Source organism: Molossus molossus, unplaced genomic scaffold, assembly GCF_014108415.1.
Source record: "Molossus molossus isolate mMolMol1 unplaced genomic scaffold, mMolMol1.p scaffold_m16_p_16, whole genome shotgun sequence".
Lineage (NCBI taxonomy): Eukaryota > Metazoa > Chordata > Mammalia > Chiroptera > Molossidae > Molossus > Molossus molossus.
In genome coordinates this window covers 45122796-45143407 of record NW_023425351.1, presented here as the reverse complement: position 1 = coordinate 45143407, position 20612 = coordinate 45122796, and the positions used below count along the sequence as shown (strand labels likewise).

The window sequence follows — 20612 nt, the reverse complement described above, 5'->3', positions numbered from 1 at the left end:
ACCTCCCTCCGCTGAGGCTCTGTCGCACTTGGCTGTGCTTGTTCTCTCCTCCTGCTGGGACCCCCAACATGCGAATATTGGTATTCTTGAAGTTGTCCCAGAGTCTCCTTATACTATCCTCATTTTTTTAAATTCTTTTTTCTTTTTGCTGTTCTGATTGGGTGTCTTCATTTCCTTATGTTCCAAATCACTGATTTGATTCTCAGCTGCCTCTTCTCTACTGTTGATTCCCTGTAAATTATTCTTCATTTCAGTTAGTGTATCCTTCACATCTGACTGGTCCTTTTCTGTGCTGTTGATGTTCTCACTAAGCTCCTTCAGCAGCCTTATAACCAGTGTTCTGAACTGTGCCTCTTGTAGATCGCTTGTCTCCTTTTGTTTAGTTCTTTTTCTGGAGTTTTGTTCTGTTCTTTCACTTGAGCCATGTTTCTTTGTCTCCTCATTTTGACTGCCTCCCTATATTTGTTTCTATGTATAAGTAGAGCTGCTACTTCTCCTGGTCTTGGTATAGTGCCTTATGCAGTAGGTGGTCTGTAGGATCCAGTGGCACAGCCTCCCCATTCGCCCACGCTGGCCATTCCAGGCGCTCTCCCTGCTGTGTGGGCTGTGTACACCCTCCTGCTGTAGTTGAGTCTTGATTGCTGTTGGCACGTCCAAAATGGGAGAAATTTACCCCCCAGGCCAATTGACTGCAAGAACAGGCTGCAACCACTGAGCACTGTGGAGGATCAGCTGTGCAGGGGCCCATCCCACAGAGCAGGACTTTCTTCACTGGGGCTCTGGTGCCCGCTGAGTCTGCCCCTTGAGTGTGCCACTTGTGGAGGTGGTTGGATGATGCTTCAATGTGGTCTAAAGCTGACCATTAGGTGTACTGGCTCAGGGTCTCCCAGGAGGTGCAGGCCAAGGTCAGCCGCTGTGTGTGCCCTGCCCAGGGCCACTCAGCATGAACTACAGAGTGATCTGAAGATGGCTGCTACTTGTGCTGGGCTTGGAGGTGCCCAAGAAAGGCCAAGCTGCAAACCAAGGTTGGCTGCTGCTAGTGCTAGGGCTGGGGCCACTTCCTGAGGGGTACATGGCATGCTGAGGATAGGTGATGCTTGTTTAAGAGATTTTAGGGAAGTGTGAAGCATGAGGCAAGACAAGCCATTTTAATGGGGAAAGCCACTGGAAACAGCTTCGGGGGTTCACAAGTTGGGTGGGATGGAGTTTCAGGTGGGGCATGGTCTCAGGGAATTACCAGGGCAGGGAGAACAGTGTGAACCAGGTTTTGGAGAGTCAAATATGGCTGGCTTGGGGGGGTGGGCAAAGAGGATCTCAAAAAAGAAACCATGGCCTCTGCCAGCACTTCTGTCTGGGAGAAAGCTACCCCTCCAGCTCTTGCCCTGATGCCTTACAATTAAGTCCTCCTTTATGTCCCTGGTGCCTTTCGAGCAGCTGTCCCAGCCCTGGGGCTCAGAGGGAGTGAGTCTGAGTACCGTATGTGAGTCCTTTAAAAGTACACCTGGGACTCCAGAAGCCCTCTGTCTCACTCAGCCGCCATCTCTGCTGGTTTTTACAGCCAGAAGTTATGGGACTTCTCTCCCTGGCACTGGCACTCTGAACTGGGAGGCCTCGTGTGGGGCTGGGACCCTTCATTCCTCAGAGGGACCTCTACATCCAAGATATTCCTCCCAATTTTTACCCGCCAGACATGTATGGGACCAGTCCATTCCTGGGTTCCTCCCCTCCCGTCAGTCTCAATATGGCTTATTCTTTATATCCTTGGTTATAGGACTTCTGTTCTGCTAGATTTCATGTGGTTCTGAATGATGGTTGCTCTGTAGTTTAGCTGTAATTTTGATGCAGTTGTGGGAGAATGTGAGAACTGCATTTACCTACAGTGCCACCTTGACCAGAAGCCTACACGCTTCCATCTTTGTCTTTCTGCCTCCCTCTTCCACTTTCAAGAACGCTTGCGATTATATTGGACTCACTAGATAATCCAGAATAAACTCCCTATTTGAAGATCAGCTGATTGGCCACCTTAATTTACCTTTGACATGCAAAATATCACATTCACAGATTCCTGGGATTAGAACAGAAACATCTCAGGAGGAGGGAGTGGTGGGAAGGGAGAGCATTAGTCTGCCTATCACATACCCAAACATAACGACTGAAATCAGTGCTCTGTCAGAACAGGAGTCAGGGCTATGAATGTCTTTCTGCAAAGCTGTAATAAATTACTTTTTGTAATTTAAATTGCATTTTATATTCACCACAGGAGGTAGTTGTGCTTTGAATGTCCTAATTAATTTTCTTGCTACATTAGGATTTATATGCATTTGATTTTATTCAAGCAAGATGCACATCTTTGACAGCGTTAGAACATATGTTTTCTATAAACCTGTGTAAGGGTTACTATGGAAAAGGTTTTGCATTAAAAATAACTGGGCATTTGCAGTTCTTGGAGTATGAGGTGTGTGTGCTTTTTTAGGGATGCATTTTTTAGAAGAGAAGCTAGTATCAGCAAATTAATAAATAAATGTTCTATTTCTCTGTTTTATAAAGAGTAAATAATTTAATAGGCTAAATATAATTCTATGCTGTGCTTTTAACTGCTATTAAATGGAAATATAGGCAATGAAAATAGAAATTTATAGTTCTCCTGATAAAAAGAACAATTACAATTTACTTGCTAAGGAAGTCAATGAAAACAGAAAATCACATTCAAATAAATTTATCTTTTAGAAAGCATAAATTTTGAGTAAACTGGATCCAAATTAGCACATTTCTGAATTATTCTTCCTAATTATGAAACTTAGTTGTACCAGATGCACTACTAAATTGAACATCACTCTTTATAATCGCCCTGCAAGGCAGTTATTAGCATTCCATTTCACAGGCAATAAAACCAAGGCTCAGAGAGGTGAAATAAATTGTCCAAAGTCACAGAGATGAAAAGTTATATTTGGGGAGCCCACATTTAAATCTGAGTGTAGCTGACTCCAAAGTTTATATTCTTTACATTATAACACAGCAAGAATCTTTGATGCCAACATTTTGTACAAAAACTCCACAAAATGTATGGCTTTGACCTGGAGACGAATTTTGGCGGTGACTCTCTATGCTTGCTTATACAAGTTGCACTTTTGATAGGGGCACAAGGAAAGCATCCAGATTCTTCATGCTTTTCAGGCCCCTTTCTTTATCCTTGGCAGGAGGAAAGGCTAGAAGCCTTGACGATCGGCGAAGTTAGGTTCAGACACATGCAGCGTGGCAGTCTGACAGCAGAGACAGCGATGGTTCTAAAACAGTCTTTTACGAAAAAGCAAAAACAAAGATCCTATTACAATATTTGCTCTAATTATAGTGGATGTTGCTGATGGAGAAGTGACATTTTGCAGCTCTCCTTTTGTATGGGAGATTAAATATAAAGAGATGATTCGTGGACCATTTTCCTACAAAACAGCATCCTCAGTTTCATGTGGGAAATTCTCTTTGAGAAAAGGATTTATTCCTCTCTTTCAATCTCTGAAAAGGCAGGCAGGGTGAGAGGAGAGGCCATTTTTATTCCTTGAGTAATTTTGTTGTTTCTTTTCTCCTTTTTTCTCCCTCGTGCATGTGACTCCTCAGTGCTCAGAAAGACTTTAAAGAGTCTTGGAATGAATATTGACCAAATATTAGTTAAAGATAACTAATTTAATTACTCAGAGATGTGAGGAGCTACTTTCTAGTTTTTTGTTTTTTTTTTTCTTCTGCAATGCTTTTGAATGCACTGTGTTCTATTTTCTACGTTAGGGATTCCTGGGAATTTCATGAAATTCTGTGAGCTTATTCAACCTGTGATATCTCACTTGTACAGAGTTCCCAGTTTGGGGGGTGGTGGAAACTTTAACAGTTGGGAATATGTTTGATGCATAATAACTGTGCCTTAAATAAGAGCTTTCTCTCTTTCTTCTGGTGGCTGTGCGCACCGGGATTTAACAGCGGAGCGGGAGAAAGGCTGATGATGGCTTGCCTTTCCCAGTGAGACACTGTAGCCCTGGAATGGGGGTGGAGGGGAGAGGGAGCTCAATCTTATCGGTCACACCTTTCCAAAATAAAGCTTCTGTGAGCTGAGCTGAGGAGTTGGCGAGGAAGTGGGTCAAGACTCAGGTGCCACAGACTCTCAATGTTCTTATCAAATGTTAGTGTTGTTGTTTTTATTATTATTATTATTAATCCTCACCCGAGGACATTTTTTTTTTTTTGCATTTATCTTTAGATAGAGCAGGAGGAGAGAGGGAGGAAGAGAGAGAGAGAAACATCGATGTGAGAGAGACACATCAAGTGGTTGCCACCCACACGACCCCAACCGGGGCTGGGGACAAACTGCAACCAAGGTACGTGCCCTTAGCGGGAACTGAACCCGGGACTCTCTGGTCTGTGGGCCAACATTCTAACCGCTGAGCCTAACTGGCCAGAGCTGTTGTTGTTTTTTTAATAAATGTTTTTTTCATTGGCTGCATGTCCTAAGGATGATTTTCAGAGACTTTATATGATATTTTAAAATATTTTTCACAAGTTATGCTTGTTTCACTGGGGAACAGGTCCATGGAGCTCCTCAAAGTGCCAGCCAAAAGTGAAACCTTAGTGTTTGTTTTTTAAATATATATGTGCATTTCCATTAAATACTGCTTTAGGTGCATGTGCGTTTTGATACATTATATTTTGCTGTTCAAATATTTCTAAATTGCAATGTAAATCTTTTAAATCTGTACATGATTTAGAAATGTATTGCTTAGTTTCCATTTAGGGATTTTTCTATTTGTCTTTTTAATATTTGTTTTTAGCTTTCTTCTGCACCGTACAAAGAGCATACTTGTGATTTCAATTATTTATAATGTGTTGAGACATTCCTATGATCCAGCATGCAATCAGTATTGTTACATACATTTAAAAAAAATATGTATGTTGCAATTGTTTACATCACCATTCTTCATATGGTAGTGAAATCAGGTTGGTTAATTTTGTCATTGAAATACTCTACATCTCTACTTTTCGGCTATTTGTAAGTTACTGAGAGAGATATGTTAAATCAATGCTATGACTGTAAATTTTTCTATTTATCTTGATGGTATTTTATTAGGTGCGTGCGTATTTAGAAAAGTGAATTGAGAAGTCTTCCTCCGTATCTCTTGTAGTATTTTTTGCTTATCTTACTGTCAAATACTATTTCTTGGTAGCAATATCATTACAGCAGCTTTCGCTTGGTAGTTTGTATATTGCTTTCCATCTTTTTAGTGTTAGCCTTTTGGTGCCCCTGTTTTCCAAGTGTGTCTTTTGTATGCAATAAGGAGTTATAATTTCCATATTAATACAGTCTAATGTTTAACTTTTAATTAGATTAGTCAGTTTATGTATTATGGTAATTACTGACATTTTAAAAAATAAATTTTTTTTTTTTAATTTTATTTTTGTTACAAATGTTTCTTCTTTTTTACCCCATTGACACCCTCCTCCCCATCCCCCCTGCCCCATCCCCGGCTTTGTTGTCCATGTCCACTGGTTATGCATACATGCATATAAGTTCTGTGGTTTATCGCCTGCCTTCCCCCACCACCCCCTCTTCTGAGAGTTGTCAGTCTGTACCCTACTTCCATGTTTCTGGGTCTACCCTCTTCCTCAGACTGTAATGTTTATTATATTTCATAAATAAGTGAGATCATGTGGTATTTGTCTTTTTCTGCTTGGCTTATTTCACTTAGGATAATACTTTCTAGGTCCCTCCATGTCATCTCAAAGGATAAGAGATCTTTCTTTCTTACAGCTGCATAGTACTCCATTGTGTATATGTACCTCTGCTTTTTTATCCATTCATCTACTGATGGACATTTGGGCTGTTTCCAGATCTTAGCTATTGTAAATAGTGCTGCTACGAACATGGGGGTACATATATTCTTTCTGACTGGTGTTTCAGCTTTCTTAGGGTATATTCTTAGAGGTGGGATCACTGGGTCAAATGGAAGTTCAATTTTTAATTTTTTGAGGTAACACCATATTGTTTTCCATAGTGGCTGTACCAGTCTGCATTCCCACCATCAGTGTATGAGTGATTCAGTTTCTTTGCATCCTAGCCAGCATTTGGTATTGTTACTATTTTTTATTTTATTTTATTTTATTTATTTATTTTTTTATCATCCTCACTGAGGACATTTATCCATTTTTTGTTCAGGTGGAGTGGGGGGGGTGAGAGGAAGAGAGAGAGAGAAACATCAATGTGAAAGGGACACATCGAGTGGTCACCACCCGCACAACCAACCAGGGCCGGGGACAAACTGCAACCGAGGTACGTGCCCTTAGCGGGAACCGAACCCGGGTCTCTCCGGACGGCAGGCCAACGCTCTAACCGCTGAGCCAAACTGGCCAGGGCCTATTTTTTATTTTAAGCATTTTGATTGGTATGTAGTGATATCTCATTATGGTTTTAACTTGCATTTTCCTAATAGCTAATGATTTTGGAAAATGTTTGTGTGTGCTTGTCATCTGTATATATTTTTGGGGAAAATGTCTCTTTTTGTATTTTGCTGATTTTCTAATTCAATAGTTTATTTTACTTTGAGTTTTTCTGTTAAAAAGTATTTTTTTGCTCCTTTTAAGTTAATATGACTTTTTGTCTTGCTGCTTTAAGATTTTGTCTTTGTCTTTAGTTTTCAGCAGCTTGCTTATAATGTGTCTATGTGCAATTTTCTTTGTAGTCACCCTGTGTGGGGTCAATAGGGCTTCTTAATTCAGTTGTTTTGTATCTTTTGTACATTTTGAAAAATTTTCAGCCAATTCTCTTCAAATATGGCTTCTATCCTATCTCTTTATTCTCTCCTTTCCCAAATACACGTTAACCTTTTCATCATGTCCTAAATACCTTTTACATTCTTTTCTGTATTTTCCATTTATTTTTTTCTTCTTATATTTTAGTCTAGATATTGTCTGTTAATCTATCTTTAATTTTACTAATTTTCTTTTTTGCTATAACTTTGCTGTTCTTCAACCCATCTGTTGTATTTTTAATTTATGTTGTTGTATTTTTCAGTTATTTAATTTTAATGTTTCTTTTTTATAGGTTTTATTTTTTACATGTGGAATTCTCCATTGTTGCCATCTATTTCCTTGAATATATTAATTATAGTTATTTTTAAATCTCTGATAACTACAGAAGATGAATCACCTGTGGATCTATGTCTATTGCCTGTTTTTTCCTTTTAAATTTTGGGCAGTTAGACCTGTCTCTTGACATGATTAATGATTTTGGATTGAACTGCAAATTATATATTAAAAATAGTAGGGGCTCTGGATGATGTCATATTCTTTTAGAGAGAGTTAATTTTCTCTGGAGTGTAGTTAGAATAGGAGCAAATTACCTTGATCCAATTAGGAATTATACTAATTAGGATGGAAAATGGTTTTTGTGAAGGTGCATCTATTTTTTGTTTTCCATTACTCCCAGAGCATTGCCTTTTAGTTAGTTATGAGACCTGAAGACTTAGGGTGTTTAGCCACACACCACTTAAGTATTATCCAATATTTTGAGGAGAAAAGCAGAGATAATGTGAGGAATATTGGGCTAACATCAATATACTTTTGTTCTGTCTGAGATCTTGGCACTTAAAGATTTTTCTGCCTTTGCTACTCTTTGATGCCTTCCAACCACATTTTAAAAAAAACCAAGTTATTATTATCTCAGTGAGAGTATTGATTTGAACACATGAAGCTCCATCATAGTGGGAAAGGAAAGTTATCCAAGCCTGTACAATCCAACTATTTGCTTCAGTTAAGATTATAATAATTTGTGCACAGTTTTATTAAGGATATTTTCACTATTTTACTTTGCCCATTTTCCTTGATTCAGATTATCCTGATTAGATCTTTCTTGCCATATTATTCCTTAGGTCTAAGATCATTATAGTTAGCAGATGCAGAGAAGATAAGTTGGCTTTCTCCTCCTCATAAGAAAGTAAAAATAAAAACAACCCTCCAAGTAGACAATAAACATATGAAATAATTCAATTCTTTCTACAAATATATCAAATGTAAATTACTTTAAAAAAATGTATGGAGCCAGGCTTCCGGGGTATAGTTCCTGTTCTGCCTGGTACTTAATCTTTTACTTAATCTTTCTATGCTTAAATTTCTTTAGTTGTGAAATGTGAGAAAGAATGGTACCTGATTCATAGGGTATTATGGTAAACAATTTAATATATCTACAGTATTGAGAACAATGCTCCACATATAATAAGTGCTCAAATGATGTGAAAGATTATCTAGCATCAGTAGCAATAGCCATAAAATACATAAGCATATAACTTATATACATGCCTCTTAAGGACTTATGATTTAGTAGAGATAAGTTTGATTTACTTGGTAAATTGACTCAAACACATCCATCGCTAGAAAATTTTGTGATAAATCAATGTATTTGTTTTTCTTTTTTCTTCCTGTGCATTTTTTAGGGGGTTGAGGGAAGATTTTTTATTCTCTGTGAGTGGGAAGACACAGGAACCATTCCTTTCTATTGCTCAGCATTTATTTTCCAATAGTTGAGTCACTCAACATGTATCAAGCACTTAAGTTCCAGGCTGGGTACTAACTGTAGGGTCGTAGAGATGAATAAGGCTCCATTCTTTCTCTGAAGTTCTTTTAAGACTTACGAGAGTCAGGCAGATAAGCAAGAAATGACATCCACATTAGGCCATCTACCCTGTGGCAGGGTGTGAGAATTTGAGACTATATTAACTTTATAATCCTCCCAACAACCCTAGGATGTAGGCAGTGAAGCTCAGGGGACTCAGGTAACTTGCCCAGATGGGATTTGAACCCAGTGCCTCCAAAAAATATGTCCACAGCCTTCCCACAAATGTTAGAGCAGGGAGACAGAAACCTTTCCTCCAAGAAACATCAAATGAAAGGCAGATTATGGTCAGCTGATCATGACCCAAACCACCTGTTAATTCAGGTGTGTAAACCTGAGTCAGACTGGTTTAGTGGCATTAACCAGTTGTTTCCGGCAGAGTGGTGCAGTCTTGACATTCACACGGCAAGTCAAACCATAGTACAGAAGTATTTTTGAATGGGTATTTTTAAATTCAGTGAATCATTTTCACCCGAAAGAGTGAGCTGTCATATAAAAAAATAAAGTGACACATAGTCCTTCAATGATGTGGGCTGTAATTGGAAAAGGCCTTCGTGTGTATTTCCTGTGATATTTTCAAACCACGTGTGGTTTAATGAGCCAAACTGATAGAAATCTAAGCTCCAAAGAGATCATCATCACGATTTCACCCGTGCAGGAGACCGGAGCTTCCTCAGCTATAAGAGGACTCTCAAATCCTAGGTACTTTGCAGGTTGGAAGCATGTGCCCACTTTACATATTGAAGGTCAATCCACTGATTATTTTAACGTATAATGAGTTTAAGCTCAAGTCAATACATAGTAAAATATACTTAACCTTAAAAATAATAGAAAAACTTAAAAAGTGTTAGTTTTTGCTAAATTTTAAATTAATTAAAGCCTTGAATTTCAGGAATTTTTATAACTAAGAGCTTCTGGTTTCAGAGGACATCACCTATCGGCCAAGAGTGGTACTGCAGTTTTGCTCCCTAGGATTGGATCTGCATGAAGGGGAAGAGTTTAGGCAGCCACAGATTTGGAGTCAGAGAGATAATAAAGCAGGCAGCTCAGAGGCGTGGAGCCCTGAAAGTCTAAAAGAACACACATTCTCTCCCCTTTTCCCATTCCCCTCATTACTAGAATTGCATTTCGGAACAGAAAATCGGAACGCTAACTGGAACAAATCGAAATTTGTGAATTGTGACTGTTACTGAAATCTGCCCCCAGTGAGACATCGTGACCCATTTAGATAGAGGTTGGATTCAATGAGCTAATTGTTCCTGTGCAAACAGGTAAATTCCCTGCTGTCATTCATCTGAAATTAAAGGGGAAGCATTACCGTTTGATTTTACTTTAGCAGTGCTACAGCCAAAAACATCAGGAAAATAAATTTTCAAATAAAAGTGTGTCTTTTCTCCCAACTGGAGCTGGGACAGAAGTCAAGCAAGAAGACAGAATAGGAAGATTCCATGGCCAAACAGTTTGGACATTAGTCTTATTGTTCAAGAAGCAATTTCTGACTGCAGAAATTGTATTCTTTTAGAGGGACAAAAATGTAATTTGCCCAGCTGGCTTAGTTTCCATTTATATTTTGCCACACCCCAGAGCTACTCATTTATGTAAAAAGGCGCCAGGATAGAAATCCTGATCAGGCTAGCCTAAAGGTGCTCAGCGTTCCCAGCAATCTCTCCTCCCCTGTGCCCTTTGAAGGAGTGTTACTTTTTAAATGTTTTTTTCAGAGCTCCTTCATGCGGATTTTATTTCATTTTGTTTAATTGGCTTTCTGTTGTGTAGAGGGTGAATGAACTAGGAAATAAGCACATGTGTGGTGTTAGAAGTCAAGCTGGTCCTAATGGAAATGGAGCTGAAGATAGAAAATGTACGGGACTATTTTTTTCATTCTGCGGCTCTGGGCTTCCCTGAACTTTGCACCAGCAGGACACTTACCGGTACTCCACACTGAGCCCCAGAGGGGTATGGATGAGCATTTGGGAGGAGAGGATTTGGCACCTGTACGGTGACCCCAAAGCAAAGGTCCAAAAAAGTTATAAAGGTACTCTCAAGTTGTTTTACGGTGGCACTGGTTTGACACTCTTCAGCCATCATTCCTGCATAGACAGTTTCAGATGCAGGAATTCTGAATTCGTCTCCCCCGATTTCCCCATCCTGGATGGTGTTAGGATTATTCGATTTTCTCATCTGACTCTGGACCACCTCCCCGTTTCTTGTTTTTCTTTCCATCCCTCCATGGCTCAGTCCATCGACTGGGTTCTTATATAGTGCTAAAAGTATCTTTTCTTCCAACTCCCCTGGAGCTTCTTCTTTTATCTGTTTGCTTACAAATAGATTTGATTAGCTCAGAAAACTACCCCCAGAAATTTTCAGTTTCTTTCCTCTGTCCTATAGAAACACATGCTTCATGCTGGGAAAGCGAGACTGATGGGAACTTCAGAGTGGCATGCATTTTCCTGCAAATAACAGTCAAGAACAGACACCAAAGTCTAGAGAGGAAAGTTGTAGGCACTTTGGAGTCACCACTTGGGGGGCCGAGGGAGCTGTCCGTGACAGTTACAGTGTGTGTGTGAGTGTGTATGTGTGTGTGTGTACACTCACACTCACACACATACACATCACAATGACAGATGACCTATTGAAATAATTTCAGGGCTGTTCTGTGGTTGCTACGACAACCAATGCTCTCTTGGCTTTCATCTGGCCATGTGACAGGGACTTTGACGTCAGCTGGAGGCAGAGTCTGTGGCTGAGTCCACACAGTCAAAGGCCTGTGAGAATCTGGTGGATGCTGGCTGCCGCCGCCTCAGCTGCTAACGCCGCGCTCCTGGCTGCTGCTGCTGCTGCTGCTGCTGCTGCTGCTGCTGCTTCCCGGGGCTGCAGAGCATGGGCTGTTAACGCTTGCTCTTCTGTGCCAGGTAATTAGTTTCCTTTCTACACAGTTAGGTGTTAGATAGATCATTGTGGTTTTACCTCTCTTTTACCTCCCACAAGTTTGTGTTCATGAGCAATTATTGTTGCAGTAGGGAAATGGGAAGCAGCTTCTAGTTGCTAATTTTGTGCAGTCTCTGGAAATTGGTTAAATTTGGATTAATGTTCTAGAAGTAGGTTAAAATACAATCGCCTTTCTTGCTCAACACTTGTTAACATGACATTATTTAGAGATTCGGATTTTGCAGCTGGAGCCAAATATTCCTTATTGAATTCCAGGAATCCTCCCTTCAGCATTGTTTGGGTTTAAAGACTAGAGCATAGCCTTGCAATATGTTGCTAACTTTGCTTTTTTTTTTTTTTGCAATTGCTACCCTATTCTGAATCATCTCAGAATAGTTTGGAATTTGGTTTCTATCTTGTTTGCAGATTTCACAATTAGCAACAATGGGCACAGGGGGAAAGAACATTATACTTTGAAACAAAAGTTGGGGTTGTTCTTATAAATAGGGTATTCTGAAAATACCAGGGAAAACTGTCAACAGCTTCCTGTTGAGAAAAAAATAATCTGGACTATGCCAAGGAAGTTGGGGTGGAAGCTCCTGCATATGTGCACGCAGTTGCTATCTGGTTGTTAGAGCAAAGTGCACATTTTCAGCATCTCCCTTTGGAAATTCAGCTGTGAGGAGAATAACATTGGAGGGTCTTCAGTAAGGAGTCGTACACGCTATTTTTATATTTAAAAATTGAAATAATTCCTTTGGAAGAGAACAGTGGCCCCAAACTGAATTATCATTGGGATCTACTTTAATTCAGACACAAATATAAATAGTCATTTAAAATTTGCTCTAGATCTTGAATGAATAATTTGATAACTGATTAGGAAGGTCTTTTATTTCTTTATTCCTATAACACTATAAAATGCAAATGGGTTTGTTTGCCTTGTTGTGGTTCATTCCTCTCCCAAGTTTAGTAATTTTGAATTTTCTATCATTGTACAAAATGGTCCATTTTGTGGCTTATAATTCAAAGAAAACTCCTGGTTTTGAAGTTAATCAAAGCCCAGATGTATAACCGATTTTTAAATCTCACAAATTTGACAGGAAAAAGGCAAATTTAAGAGCAGCAGATATAATATACCTACTATTTTAATGAATAGGAAATAATGGTTTAACTATGTATATGAAAAATATACTATTATGGTATGTGAATTATATCTCAGTTTAATGCAAGAATGTATGGTTTTTATTTTTGATGTTCTTTATTCATTTCTGAATTCTGATTGCATATATTTCACTCTGGAGATGACCATTTTGAACAGTATTAGCTTCAGTGATAAGTGAATAATTGTGGGTGCATCAATAATTTCTCAATAGCTTTCAGTGAGTGAGTATTTATTTAATTGCTGGCATTAGATATGGCCATTTTTTGTCAGAGGATTTTTCCAAAAAGTCTAATGTGCTTCTACTCAAGGCACATCTACTGAGGCATCTTCTCATCATTTCATTTATCTCATAATTATAACTCAGAGGTCAAATTCTTAATACCCATAAAAATATGCTAGTTGATTTGCAACATTTCAAATGATGGGACCAGTAGCACAGCAATTTAAAAGCACTGTTTTTGGTGGGGTACTTTGATGTTTACTTTTTTTATTTTACTCAAAATAAGGAATTATCATTATACTTTTTCAAGTAACTTTCTTGATGCTCTTTCTATGATGTTTTAAATTTAGGTTATAACATGATTGTATTCAGTGCTCTTATAAAATAGACTGGATTTCAGCAGTATGAAATATAAGAGAATAACTCAGTGTTCATGGCAAAATATCAATGACATAGTTTATCATTAGAAGAAAAACAACCTATGCTACGGTAGCAGAGATGCTTTAGAATCTACAGGTCTTTTCTTATGGCAAAATAAGTGGGAAAATGACTCTTGTTAGAATCATCTATTTACAACAATGAGACTGTGTTGACTTCAAGGTCAAATTTGTTTCAGCTTCAATAGATACTGGCAAGGAATGATTTACTCTAGAAACCTGGCTGTTACATTGTTAAATGTTTTGTGTATAGTTTCAGGGATTTTTAACCTTTTTGGTGCCATAGACCTCTTTGGCAGCCTGCTGAAGCCTGAGACTCTTCTCAGAGAGCTGTTTTTTAAATGCACAAGATAAGGTATGCAAAATTACAAGGAAACCACTTTTATTGAAATACATTAACCGATTTTTTTAAAAATTGTGATATGTGCTTTATTAAATAATATAAATTAGCAGCAGGTATAACGACCACCATTTGAAGTCGTGATGAGGGTAAAAGATATTTCAAGATATCTACAATGACTATAATGTGATATGAGAATATCTACAATTTTTCTTGGCAACAAAACCACAGGTACTGTGGTTTGTGATCTCCCTTTTAATGAAAAATAAAAAACAAAAACTAAATTTCTGTTTCAGGTTAGTGAAACTAAAGATGTAATATTTTTTCTATCCAAGTTCCTAGATCCCCTTGAATTTTATGTACCCCCGAGTTTAATGATATGTGATGCCAAAAGGTCATAGATTGGCATTAAACAACATATATATCACCATTTCCATGTTCAGTTTTACCACATCTGATTTTATTCTCTGAAAGTGTGGGTTTCCCAGAATATTCTAATTTCTGTGTGAAAGGCGATGATTTATCCATATAGCTACCAAACTGTAGCTTTCTTATATTTTCCTCCTTGAAATCCATAAGGAGTCTTATGTGACTTAGACCGAGGAACTCCTACCTGGTTAGATAGGGGTTAAGAGGAAAAACTCATGGTGTAAATGCAAGTTATGCAAGTTAAAACCATGAACCACAGAAGTAAGACTATAGCTGTTTACAAAGGGACCTTTATCCACTCAGAGAAAATAAGCAGGTAGTATTTAGATGAAGAATGCAGGATGTTATATGAGATCATAGTTGAAGGAATACTCTAGAAGGTACTTAGTGTACAACATTTGAAACGTGCATTTAAGAACTTATGTAACTTCCAAATTTAGTGAAAAGCACAAGTGTGCACTGATAAATTCTCGTGTTAATTCCAGTTCGTCAGGATAGAGCCTGCAGGTTTATCTGCCAGAGGTCTCTAAGACAAAATACATTCAAAATGAAGTGGGGGATGGAGACACTTCCCGGTACATTTCAACTCAGACTCTTACTTGACTTACTGGATATTTAAGAGCAATACGTGAGGTATTAATATTATTGTTTAGTGGAACTATGTAAGTAATTATCTCATTCTCCATGTCATATTGAATTTGCAGAAGATAATGCCTAAGTGTTCTCTCCATCCAATCAGATAACTTTGCATTTGGTTGACTGACATCACGTAGCTTTGTCTTTCTAACCTGTGTTTAGATTGTCCAAAGCCATCCTTTTTCAGTGTGAGAAAATTGGAGCTATGATGTTTTGTACAAGCTGTTTTTTAAACTCAATCCAACTCCCTGACATCTAAAATGGAAGCTTAGAGAATTTTCTTCACGTGTTCTCTGGGAAATTACGAAGAAGGATTTTCTCAAACATTTCTTATTCTTTAGACCAGAAAAGAACACCTGCTTTGGGAGCTTTGATGAAGAAACTTGGGAAAAGTCTAAAATCCCCCACTCCAAGCTGTAATATTTGCTTCTTTGATGGCAGGTGTTTGACATTTTAAGTTCAGAAAGGAATGTGCCATTATTTTTGTGAAGTCAACTGTTATTTAAATGGTGCCCTGTGATGGAAATCCAATTAGAGTTAGCATCCAAAATACGGCATTTTTTATTGTTTCTAGAAGTGATGCCATAAAAGCTAGTGCTCAGTAAGACTTGGATATAAAAATTATATGATAAATATTTAAATTCAGTGGAGCCACCTTCTCCAAACTAAAGACTGTGTGTATTCTTTTTTATCTCTGCGGTGAGCTTTAGTTTTTTTGGACATCTTTCTATAAATGCCTTTAATTACAGACACAGCATCCTTTGAAAATTTAATTTACACTAATATAAAACATAGTATACTCAGCTAACATTAAAGGTCTATATTTGATTTGCAGGAAAGAAATCTCTAATCTGAAAGATATTCCAGCTGCTGCTTGTCCTAATGGGAGGATTGTCCATATTTTCTGAATTCTGTCCCAGTGACTGCAGGACAACCAAGGGCAGAGTATTACTTTTACACAAAATAAATTGTTTAAAGGATGATTCTTTATTTTCTTTACTTTAATGAATTTAAACCCTATCCATTAGAGGTAAATGTCAAGAAGAGTGTTATAATATTTGGCTGTCTGCTCAGCTGACTCCCACAGACTTTCATGTGATTCATACATCTAAAACCACGACCAATTTTGTGATGACCATATTTACAACATCTTTGGAGATAATATAAAAAATAGCATCCCACAAGTTATCCCATCCTACGCCTTCCCACGTCTTCCCATAATCAGGTGCGGCATGAGGTAACATCACTCAATCCACATGCACTCATTGACTGGCTACTGCATCCACAGTATTGAAGTAGGCACTTTGGGTCCCCCTTACATCTGATCCTTGGGGGGTCTATCTGGCCGAAAGAGCCCAAATTACTCTATGGACTTCTGAGTTCTGTTTGCCTGACCTTCAGTTTAAACACTCAGTCGGCCGTGTGTTTGGCAAGTTTTGAGCACCTACTAGACACCAGGGATGCTGTGGTGAACGAGACAGACAAGGTTCCCTACCATCATGGAACTTGTAGTCTAACTATGCAGGGAGCCTGCCCATATCCCTGTGTGTATCAGCAGCCAAGGTTTCTCCCTTACAGCCGTTCTGGCCAGTGTAGTATAAAAGATAATCCTCCCTACAAGAAAAAACAAACTAATGTTAAATGAAACAAGCCAACAATCTGGGAACTATTTGATTTTATACCAGAATCAAACCTTACAAGAGACGTTCTTCATCTGGTGAATAGCCAGCCTAATTTGTAAGTAATCTGTTCATGTCAGTGTCAAGGATTCTCGATCATTCTGCCCAGCCCTACTGCCAATGGGCCACAGGCTTCCTGTCCTCCAGTTCAGAAGGAAATGAGACTTATAGGTACTGGCCTAGAGAATGATTTTTTAATGCAAATACTCTGTCTTATGTACATAATGAGAGCTATTTCATTTTATGAAAGGAATTCTTAAAGTTAGTGGAGCCCAAGTATATCCCTACCATCTTTCCCGCACTAACCCAGTCAAGACAGGCTTACTGCTGTAATTAATAGCCCCATATCCCAACAGCATAACACAGTATTGCTCATTTTCTTCTCACCCACAGATTGGAGTTGGGAGAAGGACTCTGCTCCACACAGTTATCCAGGGATTCAGGCTCCTCTCTCTAATTAAATTGATCTGGGGATAAATCCTATCTATAACCACCTGCAGGTGTTACTTTAGGCAAGTTCCCTAAGTCAGTTTTCTTACCTGGGTAATATTAGTGTCTGCCTCACACATTTTTAAGTTAATTTATTTGGCAATGTAATTAATTGTCTAGCTCTGGTAGGGCTGCCACCACCACTATCTCCCTAGGAACCAGGAAGTACCACTGCCCACGCTGGAGGAGGCACGTCCTTGATATTATGATAAGGGCTAATACTTAGGTAGTCTTATAAGCTCTTTTCAGAGTACCTTTCCCCCTTCTGTGTTTATAAGTGAGGAAACTGAGTTACAGAGAGCGTAAGCAAATTGCCCAGTGTCACACGGTGTACAACAGAGCCTAGGTGTTTGGCTCTCGACTCCTGGCTCTTTTATTCATTATGTTATATTGCATCTCAAGCTAGAATATATTGTGTTTTTTCCTAGAAGTAAATGTTGTCTGTTGTGGCAGATTGTACTCTACAAAAATGGCCATATACGTACATCTACTTCCACACGCCCTTCTAGAAACTTGACACTCTCCATCAAGAGGTGGAGTCTATTGCCCTCTTCTTGAATTCGTATGAGCTGTGATTGGTCCAGCAGACGGAGCACAGTGGAAGTAAGGCTTAGTGATTTCCAAGGCTGGATCATAGAAAGAATAGTTTCTGTTTCTCTCACTTCTTTTTTGTTTCTCTTCCACGTGACACCTGCCCTTAGAAACTGGCCTCCACATTGTGAGGAAGCCCAGACCATGGAGAGGCCACGTATTCATGTTAAAGCCAACACCTCCAGCTAAGGTCTCAGCCAACAGCCAGTATCAAATATCAGGCATGCAAGTGGGCAGTCCTTCAGAGGACCCCAGGTCCCTGCCGTCAGATTCCTCTTAACCCCTCCTGATACCAAGTAGACTAGAGAAGAGCCATCTCTGCCCAGCCTGTTCTAAACTGCAGGTTCATGAACAAAATAATAATTTTTGTTGCTTTAAGTCCATAAGTTTTAGAGCTATTTCTTAGGCAACCAAAAACATATAATTAGAGATGACTGGAATACTGTATAGAGGACTAAGCCTTAGGTATATATACCCCGGCCCCTAATCAATGCACTCCAGGGGATGGGGGAGGATGTGAGGCTAGAGAAGCCCTTGCTTCAGGCCTCACTGCCCCCCTCTTGGAATCAGTGCCAAATAAACAGAAGCAAGTACAGTAAAAGAAAGAAAGAAAAAATATATTTCAACTACCAATCAGATTACAAACAGGCTTTAGGTACACATCTATTTGTAAATTTGGAAAAGTATCTTCGATTTTGATGCTGTTGCTGGTTCTAGGAGAAGATTTGGGCCACAATGAAACCAGCCTACATGCTTTAGCTAAACCTCCCCACTGCCTCCTGCTGGCTGGGAGCCTCTCTGCAGGACAGTCCAGCATCGATGGCAGTACTTGTGCCACTTGCTCTTGCTCACTGCTTAGTCCTCATTCTCGGCCTTTGTCTCCTTCTCTCGCATCTACTCTGTCTAATCTGCTGCCTAGTTTTCTATTGTTAGACCCTGCAGTCTCCTTGACACTCTCTTTTGTCCCATTTCCAATGCCGCTAAGCCTTTTTTTTTTTTCCCCTCTAATAGTTTATAGTGAAGCCAGGGAATTCCTCTCCGTCAGGTAAGATTTAGCTCATTCAGCAAAGTCTTCTTCCTCTTGACAAAGCTGCCAAAATGGCAGCTGTCCAACTGGCTTGCAGCTCCATTTGGTCAAACCTAGCACTTGGAATCCTCAGCAGCGTCCTGTGCCCTCACTCGAGGAGGCATCTCTGCCTCATCTGCTTCAGGGAAATCAATACTCCTGACTCTCTTCTCACTCCCTTGCTGTCACCCCATCCTGGGTCTTCCAAACTTCCTTTGGAAGGCTAATTGCTTCGTTTGTTCACTCATATACTTTTTCAATGTTTACTAACTTCATATAGTGAGCCCTGGAGTTAAGCACCTATGAAAAGATTTCTTTCGTGTCCGAGGGTTGGTAAGGTTCCTCCAGTTATCTCTTATTTGCTTACCAGGCAGATGTGGTCCAATCATGCAGATCAACAGCATATGACCCACCTCATCCAAGATGTTGCAGCTAAGTAGACAGTGCAGGGTAATACAGGTCCAGCCAGTCTTTGAAAAGGTTACGCTCTGATTGGGAGGCTGGAGAGCAAATGCAGCTGGGGTCCAGAGCTATGTCTTCTTTGCTGTTTACAGTCTTTCATGGTGCCTCGTAGTGCTGGGCACATAGTACCTACTGATTAAGTAATCTCTGGTCAGTGATTAATGAATAGGTTAACTACAGAAGGACATGCAGTGTTGAGATGACTTTAGAGAATAAGTAAACGATGAAGAACATTTGGCATGACCTACAGAAATAAAAGGATTGTCCATGAGTAGGAAACATTTTAAGTATATCCTGTTAACAGAAATAAGACACCCTAACTGGGATCAGGAAACTGGTTGGGAAAAGAAAAACCTTGCAATCCATAAGGTGGGTCTATGGAAGATCTAAAATTGATCAATTTAAGATAAACTGGATTTGACCTGATAGGCAGCAGGAAGTGGGTAAAAGGCTGGGAGCAAGTGAGTGATGTATGTATCAAACAGTGTTACAATAATCACTCTGTTTCCTTTTGCTTTAGACAATCTATTTTTAAAATCTCGAATATTTGTTGTGTTTTCTTTTCCTCCATTTTCCTCATAGAAAAGTTCTAACTTTAAATTAAACAATGTGAATTCTCTTTTGCCCTCAATTCTGTGTGAGTGGCCCTTTTAACTGGGTATTTTCTGTAGGGATAGCTGTGTAATTTCATAGTTTTAAAAATACAGCTTGCTATTAGGAAAGTCATTCACATAAAACCCAAACCAACTAAAACAAAATCAAGCCTTCATAACATTCTTTATAGAACTATCCTATAATGATTATGTAATTGTAATTGATAGTCCTAATGAAACCCCTGGGATATTTGCACCATTATTCTGACAAACCTTTTGATTAAGTCATCAGTGAAAGACTAAATTATGTTCGGTAAAATTTTACTTGTAAGTATATTTCATTATATCTGAAGTCTTTTAAGAGTGACTATCAAAATATGTGTTGGACAACTATCAGACCACCCCATTCTTAAGAAAAATATTATAAATTGGACATGTAAAAAGAGTGATAACATATATGTACAGTATAAAGAATAATAGAAAATATATGCCTGTGCATCTAACAAAAACACAATTTCTTAGTCATTCTAGTGAAGGCATAAATTCACACACTGATATCGATGATACCTTCAACACCATAGCCTACAGGTCAGCACTGTCCCTGGGCTCCAGCATCTCACGAGAATTGAATGTGCGGTATATTGTTTTTAAATTTCCAATCACATGAAGATAAACCAGTTGAGGACAGAAAGTTGGCTTGGTCTCTGATCGAGGGTAAAAGGTGTGCTTTATGCTTCTAGAACATCATTCAACACTGCTGTTGACAACTGTGTATGTTCAGAAATAGATTCTCTTTCCTGAGGTCGTTGCCCACCTTGCTGGTCTTGCTGCCCCCGGCCATTCAGGAGTGACTGACTCCATGAGCTGAGCACTCCCACAAGCCAACAGCTGGGGGCGTTAACGCAAACCATTCACTCTCTTAGGGGTTTCTTGATAGAG

The 20612-nt window shown here is 39.1% G+C and overlaps 1 protein-coding gene across 5 annotated transcripts in view; it reads left to right on the top strand.

The window, feature by feature from the left end:
• Positions 1 to 20612, top strand: part of NCALD (neurocalcin delta) — a 163466-nt gene that overhangs the window by 71376 nt on the left and 71478 nt on the right. Inside the window, exon 1 of one of the 5 annotated variants that reach the window (XM_036263935.1) lies at positions 11248 to 11553. The exons of 3 other annotated variants lie outside the window; for them this stretch is intronic. In XM_036263935.1, the coding sequence (XP_036119828.1) occupies positions 11424 to 11553 (130 nt within the window). In that variant the 5' untranslated portion in view covers positions 11248 to 11423. Of the gene's footprint in view, positions 1 to 11247; positions 11554 to 20612 lie in introns of those variants that run through there. One more of the 5 variants, XM_036263942.1, reaches the window with a different exon arrangement.